The 19366-nt window shown below is 38.6% G+C and overlaps 1 protein-coding gene across 1 annotated transcript; it reads right to left on the minus strand.

Annotated features, from left to right (window-relative positions):
- Nucleotides 1-913: 913 nt before the first annotated feature.
- On the minus strand, nucleotides 914-15666 carry F3 (coagulation factor III, tissue factor). The gene is made up of 6 exons (XM_087719280.1): nucleotides 15456-15666; nucleotides 8637-8751; nucleotides 7194-7381; nucleotides 5354-5532; nucleotides 3359-3518; nucleotides 914-2176 (listed from the first exon to the last, which is right to left on the minus strand). Exons 1-6 carry the CDS (start codon nucleotides 15535-15537, stop codon nucleotides 2013-2015), a joined length of 888 nt encoding a protein of 295 aa, XP_087575406.1. The 5' UTR covers nucleotides 15538-15666; the 3' UTR covers nucleotides 914-2012.
- Between the last annotated feature and the right edge of the window lie 3700 nt (nucleotides 15667-19366).

Raw genomic sequence — 19366 nt, forward strand, 5'->3', positions numbered from 1 at the left:
TTCTGCAAAACTCATTGCCCAATGTAAGCTATCTAGAAGATTTGTGGCTATTTAAATTATTTGATATTTTGGATTAAAACTTAATTAAAACTGCTACCATCTAATCATTAGATTAAATGTTTTATGTTGGAATATTATCTAGGTGAAAGGGTTATAATAAACATTGTACTTGCATGTCACGTGTACATCATAAGCTTTTTATTCAAAAATAGTTAAAGAAACCACATTCCTTGTTAAGCTCTTAATTACATTCCTGACATACCTTTTGGCAGCCTGGACTTGTTCAATGACCTTGTTATAATTTATGATACCAGTTGACCTCCCGTGTTTCTAAATAGGATCTTAATGTTTATAAATGCGTATAATTACAATTACTTATTTGTACCACCCTAACATTATATACCTGTACTTCTCCACTTGCAAAAAAAACCACACCCAATAACCTCACAACATAGTTATACTTCCTATATAAAGAACTCTTTGCAACACAGAACACAAATAGGAATTATAGGAGTATATTCTACGTTTCAAATAGAAAATGTTCCCTGAATTTTAAAAATCATCAGAAAACCATGGTTGATATATGTTTCTTCTGTCCGATGGTGGAGCTAAGATTTGTGTTACTAGTGAGTTCATGTTGGCGCACTCGAAAGGTATTTCTGCAAGTAATTGTATGTATTTTACAGTACAGAAATGGACAGAAGCACAAACAATTCGTGTGTTAGAAGAAATCCTAATTATGGTACTTAATGGGAAAATATGTTTCTCCTCTAATTTCTCAGTTAATTTTGTGGTTTTAGCTGTCAACGTGACAAGTTTTGAAATGTACAATGACATGCCCATTTTTAGTCAGCACTGACAAAACATTTGATAATAAAAATCACCCAATGCCCCAAATCAAGAAACGTACATCTGTAGTCCCCATTCACCTTTATTATATTAAATAAATTAATGCAATAAATACAAATATACTTTAATTCATAAAAATCATAAATAAGTTATTATAGTACCACGAAGAGCCTCAATTCACACCACCTGTATTTACAGTTATACAGAATTATTAAAAAGTCAAGATTTCTTTCTTTCCAGCAGTTAATTAGTAATACATAAAGTGCTAAGTTCTTACTGGCTGAAACAGTTGACACAGTTTTGATTAAAACAGAATCATTATTTAAGAGTTGTTGCCAGATATCTGCCCAAGACAGGCATTTCTGAACCACGTCCATGGTCAATGGTCAAGTTCAGCGCAAAGGAATCTTTCCCTTTTTATCAGTTATTTTCTTGGAACATATTCTAATATTTAAGGGCAATTTGTACCATACCTTTTATGCAAAATCAAACTACTAAAAACTCATTCGGATAGTATTATCACCACTTAACGTACCCAAAACACCCAATATAAAAATATGCTATCAAAAGTGCAGTAGAAATGGTAACATTTCATCCTAGGTAAAGGTTCCCCTCAACACATATGTGCTGGTCATTCCTAACTCTAGGGGGCGGTGCTCATCTCCGTGTCAAAGCCGAAGAGCCAGAGATGTCTGAAGACTTTTTCGTGGCCATGACTAAATGCCGAAGGCGCACGGAACGCTGTTACCTTCCCACCAAAGGTGGTTCCTATTTTTCTACTTGCATTTTTTTATGTGCTTTCGAACTGCTAGGTTGGCAGAAGCTGGGACAAGTAACGGGAGCTCGCTCCGTTACGCAGTGCTAGGGAGTCGAACCGCTGAACTGCTGACCTTTCTGATCAACAAGCTCAGCGTCTTAGCCACTGAGCCACCGCGTCCCTAACATTTCATCATCATATGTCAGTTAATATATTTCAAACAGTTCTCGTCGTCTTAACAGTGAAGTTAAAACAGGAGTTTAAAATAGTGTTTTAAAACCAGATGTTTCACAGAAACCATAAACGTCTGTACAACGAAGAGTCAGTTATTAATGTTTCCAGAGAATGTTCCCTCCTCCACCATGGCATCATTGCAACATTAACGCATATCAAGCCTTTTGCTCAATCAGGGCATGTCACTGTCCTTACAAATTTGAGGCATATATTCTTTTTCTGATGATCTGCTCTTTGCTTTTTTGCACTTGTATATCACCACGGATGAAACAATAATCAGAATGAGGACTCCGACAGCAGCAGCTACTATTATGACGATTTTGTCCCAATCAAGAGCTAGAAAGAAGACAGTTGAATTAGATGCACGCTTTTTATTTATCTCAACTTTGCCCTGACTGCAGCTATTCCACATTAATGAGGCATTAAATGGTGTAATAAACCCAAAGCATCCCCTTCCAACTAGGACAGTGGTTCCCAAACTTGGCAACTTTAAGACTTGTGGACTTCAACTCCCAGAATTCTCCAGCCAGCAGAGCAGAGCTGGCTGGAGAATTCTGGGAGTTGAAGTCCACAAGTCTTAAAGTTGCCAAGTTTGGGAACCACTGAACTAGGAGATAACATTCTAGAGGCACTGACATTCTGACAAAACTTGTGTAGAAAAGTTAGTGAATCCGAAGAATAACCTTAGCTTAACAAACTAGTGTAGGTGTTTAGATAAGAAGGACTATTACAGTATTTTATTGGGTCAGAATACTTCAGTCCTCATAGATCTGTGTTGTGGCCCAGAAGAAGCCATTGGAGCTGCCACCAGACTCCGACAGCGAGGGGCCCTATGAGTCAGCTTTGGAGGATGTGGAGGATCCTGGACAGGGTTCCGACTCCAAGCAGAGAGGCTGGTTGGCCACCAGGAGGTGCCTGAGCCTTGGACCAGTGGGGAGGAGACAAGGGAGTGTGATCGTGACATCATGCATTGGAGCAGTGGGGAGGAGACAAGGGAGTTGGTCCTGGATGCCCGGCAACAGAGAGCTAATAGGCGTAAGGAACAGTTGCGCAGTTACAGGAGGTAATTGCACTCAGCTGGTGGTCATTAGGCTCCTCTCCAGACTATAAAAAGACTGCTTGTGCACACGCCCCTCTTTGCAGAAGTCAACGCATTAACTAATGTTGGAGAACAGTACTGTGAGCTTGGCAGGATGGATTGCTGCCAGGGCTTATCTGTACTGGATTGCTGCCCAGGACCTGTCTGCCTGTTAATAAATTCCGTAAAGTATCTTTAGCTCGGAGTGTATTGGTGTGGGACAAGGGGGGGGGGGTCAGAGCAGATCTGTGATCTTTCTGAATATGGAAATCTAAGAATTTCCTCATTTCTTAGAGGAAAAAAATAGTTGGTGCAATCCATATGAAGCAACAAAATGGAAAAAAAAAATTATGACCGTCCCTTGTGCAATCTGAGTAAAGTGAGGTCACAACTCTTTACACACTTAATGGGAAACATGTATGAAATTACATAATACATACCATCCAAGTCTTCCCTGTGGACGCTGGTACATTTTACACTGCTTTTTTGACTTTTCTGATTATTTAAGCGGCTTGGAATATTAGCCTCAACATAGAAACAATAACTCTTCCCTTTATCGACACCGACTGTGAATTGATTAGTTTTTGTCTTTGCTGATTTCTGAAAAGCAACGAAAAGACTATTTGAAGAGTTCTCTGCAGATATTCCAGTTTCCCACACTGCAAATTATAATCGACTGCAGATAGTCCTTGACTCACAACAGTTTGTTTAATGACCATTCAAAGTTACAATAACTCTGAAAAAATGGGCTTGTGACTATTTTTTATATTTACAACGTTTGCAACATCCTCATCTCATGCGAAACCGCCTCTTGCAGATTACCTCCCATAGACCGGTTAGATCTCACAGGTTAGGTCTCCTCCGGATTCCATCCGCCAGCCAATGCCGGCTGGCGACCCCCCGGGGGAGAGCCTTCTCTGTTGCAGCTGCAGCCCTCTGGAATGATCTCCCGGTCGAGATCCGGACCCTTACTACCCTCCCGGCCTTCCGCAAAGCCACCAAGTCCTGGCTGCTCCAGCAGGCCGGGGGGCTTGTGAAACATCCAGCCCCACGGAAACTGTGAACATTGCGGTTTTTGGTTTTAAAGTGTTGTCTTTGTCCAGTTTCCCCTTCCCTTGTCTATTGTGAGCCGCCCGGAGTCCTTCGGGAGTGGGCGGCATACAAGACAAATAAATACAAATACAAATGCGATCAAAATTTGGATGCTTGGCAACAGGTTCATATTTATAACCGTTGTGGCGTCCCTGGGATCGTCTTTTGTAACCTTCTTACAAGCAGAGTCAATGGGAAAGTCAGATTCACTTAGCAGCCATATTACTCACTTAATAACTGCAGTGATTCGTTTAACAATTGTGGCAAGAAAGGTCATAAGATGAGGCAAAATTCACTTAGCAAATGTCTCAGCAACAGAAAGTTTTGAACTCAGTTGCTGTCATACATCTGAGCATTATCTGGCTACCTGTACTGAAGTAACAGCAGCATGTGTACGATTATTGCTATTAATACAAAAATTAACATAAAGGTTTTCAAATATATTGCAGGTAGTCCTCTACTTACAACCTTCGTTTAGGCACTGTTCAAATTTATGACACTGAAAAAATGACTTATGAACTGTTGCAGTTATCCCCATGGTCACATGATCAAAATTCGGGCGCTTGGCAACTGGAAGGTATTGATGTTGTAGCATCCTGAGGTCATGTGATCACTATTTGTAACCTTTCCAGCTGGCTTCCGACAAGCAAAGTCAATGGAGGAAGCCAGACTCGCTTAATGACTGCCTATTCACTTAACAACTGTGGCAAAAAAGTCATAAAATGGGGCGAAACGTACTTAACAGCTGTGTCAACTCTGAAGCAAAGCTGGCTGAAGCCATCTTTAGCCGCCTCATAATTGCCACGAACTTTGGAGCAAGAGGGGGGAGGGAAATAGATAGGTTGGCTAGCAGTCAGAACAAAAAAACTTTCTCAGGGGAATCAAGGTCATCCTAAGAGGTGAAGGAGAAGCCGCCAAACATCGTAATTGGACAATGTGACCTGGGACAATTGCACTTTTAATTATGCTGCAAACACGGGAAACTTCTCACAGTTAGCTTTCACGGTCTGTGCTAATATGACGCGTGTAATAAACATGTTCTTTGTGGAATCTATGTGCCTCAGAGTTCTGGTTTTGATGGGCACAATAATCGGAACGCTGACAAACTGTCTTGCTTAGCAACCCCAAAATTTGGGCTCAGTTGTAGTCATAAGTCAAGGACTAGCTGTAATTATGCTTTTTTAATTTATTCCACTCAACTTTATTGTTGAGAACCATACCCCACTCTACAACAAAAAACGTCAACCAGCACCGAACGATGTTTTACATTCAAATGAGTTTTAAAAAGCGAGTGTTAATGCTGACCAGCCAAAGTTAAACCTTCTTAGAAACTAGGTTCTCACCTTGCCCGTGCTCTGATCCTTCCAGTAGTGTAACAGATATTCCAGATCATTTTTGAATATGTCCCTGATAGTTTGCAAGGTACCGTTAACTCTATGCGGTGTTAGTGGATCGGCTACTTCCACTTTTAGAATTTCATCTTTTTGTTCAAAGCGTGTTACGGTTGGCGTTCCAAGCACAGCTAGAAAAGAAGCATGATCAAGTTTGACTTTTTTTTTTAATAATGTAAAAGGAGTACACAACTAATGCTATTATTTTCAAAAGGTGCTTGTAAATCTTGGGCAAGATTGAGATTGTATAGAATGGGGAGGAACAAAAGAAAAAAAAGGAATATCACCCCCCTTTTTTTAACCAGCTGTCATAAATTGGGGGAAAATACATTACAGTTCTAACTGCAAACATTTATTTATTTCAGATTTCTTTTTTTGGGGGGGGGTGTAAATTTACAATGGCTGTTATAAAAATATGGCGTATGACTGAAGCTGCATAAGATGTGTTTGCGGGCCTTTGAGTGTTGATTCCTGGTGACTACCTGAACAAGCCCCTTCAGTTTTCTTGGCAAGGTTTTTCAGAAGAGGTTCATAGTTGAGGCACCAGAATAGAAACTAGGAGACCATGAGTTATAGTCCCGTCCCCCCCACTTAGACACAATGCCGGTTGTGGGCAACCGTGGGCCAGATACTCTCTTTCGGCGTGACCCATCAAAACCGCGCTCGACTAAGCTGCGCCCGATTAAACCGTGTCGCTGACGTCATCAACAGGGCGACAATAGCCAGTGCGGAGAAAGAAGGGCGCTTTAAATAGCGCTTTGAAAGTAAGCCAATTCAACTTAAGGTAAGGGTTAGGTTTAGGGTTAGGTTTAGGGTTAGGTTTAGGGTTAGGTTTAGGGTTAGGTTTAGGGTTAGGTTAAGTGTTAGGGTTAGGGTTAGGGTTAGGTTAAGGGTTAGTTTTAGGGTTAGGTTAAGGATTAGGTTTAGGGTTAGGGTTAGGTTAAGGGTTAGGTTTAGGTTTAGGGTTAGGGTTAGGGTTAGGTTAAGGGTTAGGTTTAGGTTTAGGTTTAGGTTTAGGTTTAGGTTTAGGATTAGGTTTAGGGGGGTTAGGTTTAGGGGTTAATTTTAGGTTTAGGGTTTACAGCGTGCTTCTGTCTCCGCGCTCTTGTCGCCCTGTTGATGACGTCAGCTACGCGGTTTAGTCGGACGCGGTTTAGTCGAGCGCGGTTTTGTGGTGGAACCCTCTTTCGGCCCTAGGAAGGAGGCAGTGGCAGCCTCCATCAATACGTCAAAATGAAACAAATGATTAAATCTAATGCTGATTTGTTCCACCTGAATAAATTACCTTTCATCCCTTTTAGCCTTTCATTAAATGTTGGGAGAGCCATATGTTATACAGGTAGTTCTTGACTTATGACAACTTAAGACCAATCGGGGAATTAAGCGAGACGTCATGTGACTGGACTTAATTTTGCAGTCGTTAAGGAATCTGAATCCTCAACTCTCATTGCTTGTTGAGAACTGGCTGGGAAGGTCACAAATTGCAGGATGCTGAATTGTGATGATGTAACTGCAGGTGTGTGATGTGACCGTTGCAACTCTGAGGACAGGTCATCAATCACTTTTTCTAGAGCTGACATAACTTTGAACCTTTGGTTAAATGAATGGCCGTAAGACTACCTCTATGTAAAATATTCAGTCTCTCAAAACTAAATTGCAAAAAATGAATGATTTAACAGGAAGTACTGCCTTCCTATAAATCTTTTTTTTAAAAGTCTGTATACCTATTCTTCCTTTCTATGTATAAATATATTGAAGATAGTGGAATATATATCGTATTTATCATACTTACTTTGTGTGTAAGGTACAAACTCTGAAGAAAGTTCATATGGAGGCGTTTCCAAATTATCCTCATCGTATGGTATTTCAGAATATATGCGTGCCATGTACGTATCTTTTAAATTCTGAAATATCACATTCGTAACATCACATTTAGTTTCAGCGGTACGAATGCATACTTTTTCTCGTGGTAACAAATCCCTATAAAGATTTAAGATCAAGAATGTAAATCAAGCATTTCTATGCATATATGTGAGGAGTATAAATGCATGCTTTGCAGAGGCCAGGAAAAAAAATGGATATCATCCCGGCCAGATACAAAAATGTTTACTTTCATCCATATAGTCAAAATGCAAAATGTTACATGTTTCAAGGTCAACAGTAATCTTGCTCATGTTAATGAGATAAACAGTGTAACTAGGAAAACTATAAAAATATGCCCTTGAATATTTTGCACTGCTACAATGAATAAGACACAACTGCTTTCTTTCACAGCAGACTTGGAAGTACTGAAAAAATGCAATAATTCAGGACATGTAAAATTATGGGTAATTTAAAAAGTTAATGAGAGAAATAAAAAAAATATAAAACATATCATATGAAATTAACTAGCCTACAAATAAATGTATATAGAAACTAAGTATACTAAAGAAATATAGTAGCAATCTCTACTATAGTTAGCTACTATAGTTAGAGCCGAGGTGGCGCAGTGGTTAAATGCAGCACTGCAGGCTACTGCTAGATCAGCAGTTCAGCGGTTCAAATCTCACCGGCTCAGGGTTGACTCAGCCTTCCATCCTTCCGAGGTGGGTAAAATGAGGACCCAGATTGTTGGGGGCAATATGCTGACTCTCTGTAAACTGCTTAGAGAGGGCTGAAAGCCCTATGAAGCGGTATATAAGTCTACTGCTATTGCTATATTGCTATTGCTATTGCTTCAATGAACCTCAACTTTTGATATTTAATCAAAGCATTTCCCTATGAAACTCCAGATCAGAGTGATTGTTTATTTCAATCTGGGCCCTATGTCTATATAAACAGAAGACACCTTCTATAAGTTTGAAGCACACAGCTGATTCAACACTTGAGGTGATATGATTCAATTTTACCCCTAAAATTGGGACAATTCTAGGGGACATCCCATAGGAGGGGTGAAATTAAAAATTATCTAGGGAGACCTTTAAGAAAACGTAGATGAGAAAGTATTGGATTTCTTCTTTCAACACTATACACTTGTTAGATGTTTTATGTAAGCAGGTATGCTTCAAATTATAGTCTTATATGGAATCAACAGTATTAATTTTAAGTATCAATTCATGTCCAATATTAAGTTACATCATGGAGATGTTTTTTTCATATATGTATTCTTGTTGTTTCTCAAACTCCTCCATTACAACAGATGAAGTACAAAGATACCTAAGGAAAGGTATGGTTGTGTTTCCAAACATTAACTTACCCGTCCATTTCAACTGAATAAAAATAACCAACGGGCTTTGGATCCCAGTGGAGAAGAGTCTTAAAATTGATTGAGGACCAAGTAATGTTTACCGCTGTCTGTACCGCAGAGCTACCTGTATGAAAATGTTTAGAGAGGAATATGACTTAGGGGTTTTCCCACATATTACAATATTCTGCGTGGACTGTTGAATTGTTTAAGGCTCTAACAATATTATAAACACAATAATTGATCATGGTTTTTTTTTAAAGTCTGATTGAAATTGGAATATAAGTCAAACTTTCCCAACCTGATATCTTTCTAGTAGGTTGGTCTACAGCGTGCATGAGTTCTCAGCAAACAAATCCATAGTGGCTAGGTATATATATATAGCTGATTAGCTAATAAAGGAAGAGAGCCTGTGGCTTAGTGGCTAATATAACTGCCTAATATGTAATACAACCCAGGTTCGATTCCCAGTAAGGGTATGGCTAGCTGATGAGAGCTAAATAGCTTGAAATAGATCTATACTAGTCTCCCTTTATTTATTTATCAGCACGAATACAACAAAATGTAACAAAAAGGCAACAGTAAAAATATTGGGTTTCTGCCTGGATGGTCTCTTGTGACGAGCCGAAGGACAGAGAATGGAAGTAGTGATCTTCCTCCCATATTTGGGCATACTGGGGGTTGTAATTATCATATATATATGGTTAACACATCTGCCTTAGAGGCAATACAGCACAGGCTCGATTCCCAGTAAGGGTATGGCTAGCTGATGAGAGCTAAATAGCTTGAAATAAATCTATACTAGTCTCCCTTTATTTATTTATCAGCACAAATATAACATATATATATATAAGATTTTTTTACAACCCCTGGTAAGCCCCAATTATTTATCAGCACAAATAAAAAAACACAAATATAACAAAGGCAACAGTAAAAATATTGGGTTTCTGTCGTGATGGACTCTTGTGACGAGCCGATAGACAGATGATGGAAGCAGTTAGCTTCCTCCCATAATTGGGGCTTACCAGGGGTTGAAAAAAATCTAATAGATACCTTTCACCCTGGCTTCGCTGATAACGGATAAGAGCCTGTGGCCTAATGGCTAAGATTTCTGCCTAGTATGTAATATAGCCCAGGTTCGAATCCCAGTAAGGGTATGGCTAGCTGATGAGAGCTAAATAGCTCGAAATAGATCTATACTAGTCTCCCTTTATTTATTTATCAGCACAAATAAACACACACACACACACACACACACACACACACACACACACACATATATATTTGTAATCCCAATTATTTTTATTTCTTCCTATTTTCTTCACAACAACACATGGGTTGGGGTGGGCTGCGAGTGTGATTAACCCAAAGCCTCCCAGATAGTTTTCATGCCTAAAGTGGGACTAGAACTCACCCTCCTAGTCGCTAGCCTGGTGCCTTAAATCACTAGACCAAACTGGCTCTCCTTGCAAAGGTTGCAGGGATTACAGTTCATGTGGTTTAATTTGTGTCAATCCAAAATTTAAAAATGAGATATATTATTTCCTCATGCAGCAGAAGTCTCCTTGAATCAACAATTCAGGCAGGCTGAATCTGTATACTATGCATAAAGCAGTCTCCTATAATCAATAGATTGTAACTCACAATCTCTTCTGACTTGTCCATTGGGCTATAACCCAAAAGATGCAAAAACCATACATTTAGAGAATATTTAGAATATTTAAGAGATTCTGCATTAGTACCAACACATTGGCTAGGTTCTTACGTGGTGTTTAATCCTGCATAACAAAGTTAAGTATGGTAATGGGCACTTCACATTATGCATATATGGCACTGCTGCTACGTAAGATGCCTTTGTTGCCTGGAATCTTCTGGATGCAATTCAAGGTGTTGGCCATCACCAGAAAACCCTTCAGGGCATAGTTGATTATCTATCTGGTTATTTGAGGGACCACATATCTCCAATTATTTCTGCACACGCAGGCAGGGTGCGTGCAATCCAGTTCCTTCACTTAAAGACTGCCACCTTGTGGGACCAAGGAAATATGTCTTCTTCTCTGTCACTACCATTGGTTTCTAGTACAGCATCCTTGCTATTTTGGTGATCCAGAAGATCTAGCTTGGTTCTCAGGCCTGGGACTAATGTGTTTGTGGGACCCATTGTATTTATACTACTTATTATTCTGACTATTTTAGTAATGATTGCCTGACTTATGTAGGTATGTAGGTATGTATATATGTATGTATCAGAGGTGGGTTCCTACCAGTTCGCACCTATTCGGTAGAACCGGTTCGTCAAATCTACCAAACCGGTTAGAAGAGGTTCCACCAGTGGACCCGGAAAGCAGGCCACACCTACAGAAGAGGTTCCAAATTTTTTGAAACCCACCACTGGTCCTTGGATATGATTATTCTACACTATCATGCTCACATTTATAAAACTCATTGTCTCTGTGAAAGGTAAGGATGACTACTGCGTTTGTGGTGCAATCAGAACATTGCGTGTGTTGAGGTTGTTTTAACACAAACCAAAGGTGCCTTTTAAAAAACAAGTTTACTTCATATTCTTATGCACGCCAGTGCTGTGTGTGAGGTAGGTAATTTAAGGTGGTTCTGACAAGTGTCGTCGGCATCTTCATATCCGGTCACATGGGTGGCAAGCCACTCCCATCAGGTCACATGGGTGGCAAGCCACTCCCACAAAAGAGGCCACACCCACAGAGTAGGTTCGAACAATTTTTGAAACACACCACTGGTATGTATGTATGTATGTATGTATGTATGTATGTATGTAATTAACCATTTAATTTTTTAAAAAATGGTGGGCAACCATAACAAATTTAACATAATAAAATTTAATATGCTGGACCTGAACATCTAAACTTACATTATTTCTCAGTGTTTTTTAAAGTGGTTCATCCAAGATGCTAATTCAAAGTTTAGGTTCCTATCATCCTCTACAAAGACTGTCTATCCTCACGTTAGCTTAGAAAGTTATACGAATCAAGACACTGTAATTTTGTTTACACTAAGTGCGTTACCAGTTACGGTGGGCATATGAAATTTCTGTAGAAGAAACTGGAAGTGGAATTTTTAGGACTATTAAATCTGCACTGAAAAGATCTGGATAATCGTACAGTGCTAGCAAAGAAGGATAGAAATGTGGAGCCCTTGGTGCTGTCTAAATTTGCTTGTTCACTTACAGATGTTTCATTAGGTGATTAGTTGACACAGTCAGTGCAAGTGAGTATGGGGTTTGTTCCCTGTTTACTATGGAGCAACTTTCCCTACCAGGGTTAAGGAGGAATGGGTTTCTCCTTGGTAGTTCCTTGATTAGAGTATGCTTGATTGTTTGTCTGATGTTTTGTTTGGTGTTAATCTTTGCTTATCTGGGTGCCAAATAATGTTCTGGTCTTGTTTCTTAGATTTCTTAGATTTTTTTTTGTTTCTTTGAATGTTGTGTAAAAGTAAAAGGTAACAAGGAAACAAATAGACCAGGACACATCCTTTCCGGCTGCCTACACCCAGATAAGCAGGGATTAACACTAGACAAACAATGAAGCAGAAAAGTACACTGTAGTCAAGGAACTACCAAGGAGAGAAGCACACACAAACATATCCAACAATTGCAGGGCAAAGTACTGAACATAAACATAAACAGAGAGCAAACTTCACAATCACTAGCACCAGTAACAATACCTAGATAATTAAGCAATCAAGCTCAGGGGGCACTAAGGACTCCACAGTTCAACCCATATTCTCTTCCGTTGGAAAATATTAATTCTTTGATGCCATTTTGTAGTTGTCTGCTATATTTCATATATATCCATATTTGTGGGTCTTTCTAAGATTACTCCCTGTAGAAAAGAATATTGAATTGTTTATGACTTGAGAAAAAGGGAAACCTTTCTCTTTCTAAGAATGCATAATACCTCTCCTTAGGCTCCAATGATTGCCATCGTTATACTCATTGTATTTATATGCTCCTCGTAGCTACACATTAGCCAGCTACATTATTGTACTATTTGAACAGTTGGAAAGATACCCTAAAGTTCCATTCCTCCTTTAGAAAACATGTGACGAAACAGTCTTTGGCAGGCTTTATAGGTCTTCAAAGCAATTATTTAGATTGTGTTTGCTTCTTGGTATTATTAGATTTAATTCTTCTTTTAAGGATTATCATTATAACGGAGACCCGACTGTATAATGTGCTCGGAAGAAAATTATGTTTTAGATACAGGTTTTCAAAAAAAAATTCTGTAGTTTGTGAATTTACTAGTAGCATGTACAGTACTTTTGTGCAATGGGCATAAACATTTCTTATGAATCTTTACATGTATGTTAAAGCATTCCAGTGGTTAACATGAATGTGTGTGTTGCCATCTTACTTCTGTCCCACACAGTTTTTCAACCATACTGTAAGGAGTATGGAGTAATAAGTGACTCTTCTGTTGTTAAGCCTGCAGTGCAAATGTGGCTTACACCTGTAGTTGTGTCCACATTAGTTTTAAATTCCAGTTAGTACCAAAATCCCATTCCACATTTGCATATTACATTGAATTGTATCAGATGAGAATAAAGAAGCAGCCCATTCCAGAAACCAATCTAGGGAAACAATTATATATGGATATACGTCTCTGCTCTTATATTGAAGATTTACAGCTTAGTAAGGCTGCAACCACTTAAACATTGATTGGGAAGAAGTATTTCCAATCTAGAAAGACTGTAATTTATTAACGTAGTCCAGCTTTTTTTGCAGGTGTTCCTAAGGTGTGGCTTTAAGCTAACTATTAACATCAGTGCAACTGCTTTTATCGACTTTTACACAACTGTTTTTATTAGGTACCCAAATCTAAAAAAGATCAGGTTGTTTTAACGAAAGGCAGGTACATAATATTATGTTGATGTGAGGTTCAAAGCACCGCCAATCATTTTTATACTACAGATAGCCCTTCTGTTTAGCTAATCATAACGTTTTTCTGGAATAGATCTATCCATATCCTGTCGATATTAAGAAACTGCATTGTTTCAATGTGCCACCGTGATACGAACACAGTATTTAAAAGCGTACCAATATTGCACAATAATTATACACGTACTTAATTGCTTTCAAAATGTTGGTTTTTCCCCCCCTATTGTTAATAACAAAGGATAAATTTCTCACTAAACTTACCCTCCCCTTGAAGCACGAGATGGGTGGCAAATAAACTGGTTAAATAAATTGCTTAATTGATATTCAGACCATATGGACTTTAAGCGTGCCATTTTTCTATCCGCGCTTGAACAATATACTCAGATTTGATTAGAGAACAATGTATATCCTTAACGCTTTAGCGTATTCTGAACAGAATATGCGTCTTGAGCCCTTCTGGTATTTTCCATACTTCTTGAATCATCCCCCCCCCTCAGAATGATGAGCAGCCTGCTCCATAGACACTTGAAAGTTTCATGGCTTTTAACTTAGCTCAAATCTCTAGAGCCAGTTGTTCTTAAACTTGAGCCCCGATGTTGCACCGCAGTCCAAATGCAAGAATGACTTCTGGCCCATTTCAAACAATTATCATCATCATCATCATCATCATCATCATCATCATCATCATCATCATCATGTGGTTAATCTTTGGCGAGATTCACAGCCTTTGGGGCTGGTTGGTAGCTCAACAGCTCGAGTCCTAACCAAGGATCTAGGAACTGTTAAGGTAACGTCGGAGGATATAAGTTGTTCCAAGTAGGGTGAGTTGTTATTGTTGTTGTTGTTGTTGTTGTTGTTGTTATTTTATTCATTAAACATGAAACTCAGTCAACTGAACATTTTAAAATGTTATTATTATAAAAATAGAATGATAATGATAATGAGTATGATGATGATAATGATAATGATAATATCAATGCCAAACCCGGCAAAACAACTGGCCGCTGTCATACAATTCTGTTGTTGCGAATAATAATAATAATAATGAAAAAATAAATTGCAGCTTCCTGCAATAACACCAGCAGAACTGCAAAAAACTGGTGCTACTCTGAACATCTTATATTTTAAGAAGGTGTTTGGTTGATACCTAGGACGCTGGGAGCAAACCGTATCAACCATTAGCACCAGTCAATGGTATTTGTAATGCATTTTTGAATGTGCAGTTGACTGAGTTTCATATTTAATGAATAAAGTATATAATAATGATGATGATGATGATGATGATGATGATGATGATGATAATAATAATAATAATAATAATAATAATAATAATAATAATAATAATCCGGCCAAACAACTGGCTGCTGTGATACAATTGTATAATATTAAGATCAATATTAAGATTAAGATTAATATTAAGATCAATATTAAGATTAAGATTAATATTAATATCAATATTAATATTAAGATCAATATTAAGATTAAGATCAATATTCAGATTAAGATTAAGATCAGTATTAATATTAATATTAAGATCAATATTAATATTAAGATTAATATTAAGATCAATATTAAGATTAAGATCAGTATTAATATTAATATTAAGATCAATATTAATATTAAGATCAATATTGATATTAAGATCAATATTGATATTAATATCAATATTAATGATGCTGCAACGGTGAAAGAAAGCATGCAAGCAAAACAGAAGCCCCCGATTCAGAAGCCTTGGCCGGGGCCAGGATCCACGAAGCAAACCCAGCCTAACCCCTCCAGACGGAAAGCAGACCTCGCAGCAACCAAGTCCAAAGGCGCGGAAAGGGGGACCTCGGGGATGATGGAGGGAGCGGGAGGGTGGGGGAGAGACGACGGAAGAAGGGAGCGCGCACCGTTCGCTCGCTCGCTCGCTCGCTCACCTGAGTCGGAGGGAACCAGAGCGAAGACCGCGCAGAGCAGCAAGGCTGGAGCGCCAGGCGTGGGAAAGGACCGCCGTGCCATCGGGACTCTCCGGAGGGAGTTCGCGAAAGGGAGAAGAGGGTTGCGTGGGCGCGCGTGGATGTGTGCGGGCGCCTGCAGCGGCTTTAACTAAGAAGTTGGCCGTCTCTTCCTTTTTTATAGCATTCCTCTCCTCCCCCCCCCCCCCCGGTCCCTTTCCCCCTCCCTCCTCCGGAAACTCTCGGGACAGACAGCGGGTGGCTTAGAGGCTCATTGAATCACTCAGGCGCTGGCTGTGATTCAGCTCTCACGCCCGCCAGCCGTGAGACGAACCGCTCCTTCCCCGCGGCTTCTCCCTCCGCCAGGATCTGGGCCAGGTGAGCAGCAGCGGCGGGGAAAGGGAGGAGCGGCCTCGCCTTTGGCCCCAGGTACCTTCAGGGTGGGAAAAAAGGCCGGTGAATCGAAGCTTAGGCTCGATTGGGGTGAAGCCAGCTTTCCCCCTTCGCTCCGCCCCGCGATAGCAGTAGACTTAGCAGTAGACTTATATACCGCTTCATAGGGCTTTCAGGCCTCTCTAAGCGGTTTACAGAGAGTCAGCATATTGCCCCCAACAATCTGGGTCCTCATTTTACCCACCTCGGAAGGATGGAAGGCTGAGTCAACCCTGAGCCGGTGAGATTTGAACCGCTGACCTGCTGATCTAGCAGTAGCCTGCAGTGCTGCATTTAGACGGGCCAGCCACACGGGTCGCCCTCGCCGTCTGTAGCGGAGGAGGAGGAGGAGGAGGAGAGCTGGGCGACAGGAATGAGGACAGTGGTGCTTTTTCTAACGAAGTTTAGAGAAACGACCCTGGTTGGAATCAAGAGGATGGAAACCAACCATTGAAGCCCAGTGGATCTCGGTAGATCAGAACGGATCTACCGATCGCAGAATTGGAAATAAATTTAAATTTATCTTTCCCCCCCCCCTCTCCCTGCCAGTGCAACTTAAAAACCAAACGTACGAAATCAAATGTGTGCCTTCCTTGCATCTTGTTGAAAAATGAAGGGATAACATCTTTGAATGTATGATGTACAAGGAGAATAATGAATATAAGCATACTCGATAGATGATTGGTTTGATTATACATAATTCAAAACAGTGATATACAAATATAAATGGCTGGTAAATCTTTTTTTTTAAAGATTGGGTGGATGGAAACGCAGGAGCCATGGAATCGCTGTCATCTTCTGTTACAATAAAGATCTTGTTCCTTGCACTTCCATGGCTCCTGCGTTTATTTAATGAATATTTAACATTTTTCATATCGGGATCTGTGATTATATAAAGGTATAACATCTTTGTTTGAATGCATGATGTACAAGGATAATAATGAACATAAGCGTACTGGATAGATGATTGGTGGGATTATACATAGTTGAAAACAGTGATATTCAAATATAAATGGCTGGTAAATCTTTTTCATATCGGGATATGTGATTATATAAAGGTATAACATCTTTGTTTGAATGTATGATGTACAAGGATAATAATGAACATAAGCATAGTCAATAGTTGATTGGTGGAATTATACATAATTGAAAACAGTGATATACAAATATAAATGGCTGGTAAGTCTTTTTCATATCAGGATATGTGATTATATAAAGGTATAACATCTTTGAATGTATGATGTACAAGGATAATAATGAACATAAGCATACGCAATAGATGATTGGTGGGATTATATATAATTGAAAACAGTGATATACAAATATAAATGGCTGGTAAATCTTTTTCATATCGGGATCTCTGATTATATAAAGGTAAAACATCTTTGTGTGAATGCATGATGTACAAGGATAATAATGAACATAAGCATACTCGATAGATGATTGGTGGGATTATACATAATTGAAAACAGTGATATACAAATATAAATGGCTGGTAAATCTTTTTCATATCGGGATCTGTGATTATATAAAGGTATATTGTTCTTAAAGAGACAATCAAGAATGTAAGGGAATTAGGTTTATTGAAAAAAATATTAATTGTGATTGAATATGCATTGTACAGTGAAAGTGAGGTATTTAGTTATGTTAGATGAAAAATCTGGGATTGTAAATGTAATTGAGAATATGGGTGCAAAAACACTTGTAACCAAACGACACGCTGTATGTAATGGGTGAGATTTTTTTTATGTTGGTTTTTTTATGTTTAAAAATAAAAACAAATTTGCAAAAAAAATATATATGTACTTTCGGGTTTCCCTGATGTTTTTAATAAAAAAGATTCTCTTTAAGACGCTCTGGTTCACAGCTTGGTCTTTATGGGTGAGTTATAGCTTCAGTGCAAAATAAATATTTGGTAAGAACTCCATTTGAAGCTACTCTGATCTGGCGGCCACAGTTATAAATCTGACAAAGTTTATGATGCCAATGTCAAATTTTAAATAAACAACAAACCAGTAGGATTGTCTGACGTCCATGCAGAGATGATATTTCAAATACTGTAACCTCAAGATGTTTCCATGCACCAGTTTGCAAGAGATCCAGCACCATAACTACTGTATCACCAGCTTCACATAAAAATATAAGCAGATGTAATCTGATGGTTCTTTCTAGTGGATCCAATGTACAAATCAAAGATTCTACCAAAACTCACAAAATATATCACCCACAAAACATAACAGTACCGCCTTCTCAAAAATGCATAGTCTATATGCATTTGAGAGGTAAATTAGGACCAGTGTCAGATATTTTTTCATTTAGCTTCTCAAGAACTACTGTATCTTACTATTATTATTTTTTTGTATTTAGGGATTTGCAGCATTGTGTTACATTTGGATGCTGGAGAAAATTGCACAGATTAAATTTATCTTTGAAATGTAGCTGTAGTATAGAAGGCATCTTGCTAAGAGGGGAAAAAAAGAGGTAATGACAAGAAAATTCTTGTCTTTCTTCCCTCTGCTACATTAACTATGATACTTTTGGGAAAAGAAAGGAGGCTAGAAGAATTTCTTGACACTCCTAATTATACTGGTTAAAAACAACAGGTAATACTTGTTTATATTATGGTATTTATCCAGTTAGTTTCTTCTAACTGTAGATACAGGAACTCACTAATCTAAAGCACGATTGATCAGTCTACAACTTAGTCTGTTTATACAAAGCCTGCCAGCATGATTAATTTATGCTTTATGAACCCAAGCAGTTAGGCTAATTTAGCAAATCACATTTTAATTAATCATGGATTCGTATCTTGTTTACCTGGATTCGTCTTTTCAAGATTTCATATTTCATTTATGGCAAATATTTTTGCTTACATATAATGTAATCCAACTTCAATTTGAAGTCAGGAGTGGTGTAACAAGATAACACTAGATTCCATTATAGGAAGCCTGCATTCATATCTTGTTTTGTTTTATTTCCAGTAAAACAATATATACTCAATTATAGAAACTCTTAAAGAAAATAATTATCTTGATCCCTTTCAATCAACTTACAGTACTATCTTCAGGGTTTGGAAACCCATCAAGTTTCTTGGAAGTATTGTGTTTGTTTAAAAAAAACTTGCCATATGCAAATTTTCAGGTACTGCAAACAATTCGTATGAAGATTATATAATATGTAATCTTAACTTACTACTTACTTAATTTACATAACTTAATACAGGTGCATGAAATATAAAATCTCAATATAACATTTAAAAACATCTAAAAAGCATCACTTAATGCCCTTGCCTAATTTTAATGGCCTTGCCTAATTTTAAATTCTCCAGACATCCTTGTGTTCAGCTCTCATTATGTCTGTTCCACAATATCTGGAGAGCATCAGATCAAAGAAAGGGGCCACTGAACATTCAGTATAGGAAAGGCGAGGAACAAAAATGTTGGGGTAATTATATGAAGATT

Source organism: Thamnophis sirtalis, unplaced genomic scaffold (genome assembly GCF_051295495.1).
Source record: "Thamnophis sirtalis isolate CommonGarterSnake01/CBP01778 unplaced genomic scaffold, rThaSir2_p1.2 scaffold_7, whole genome shotgun sequence".
In the NCBI taxonomy this organism is placed as follows: domain Eukaryota; kingdom Metazoa; phylum Chordata; class Lepidosauria; order Squamata; family Natricidae; genus Thamnophis; species Thamnophis sirtalis.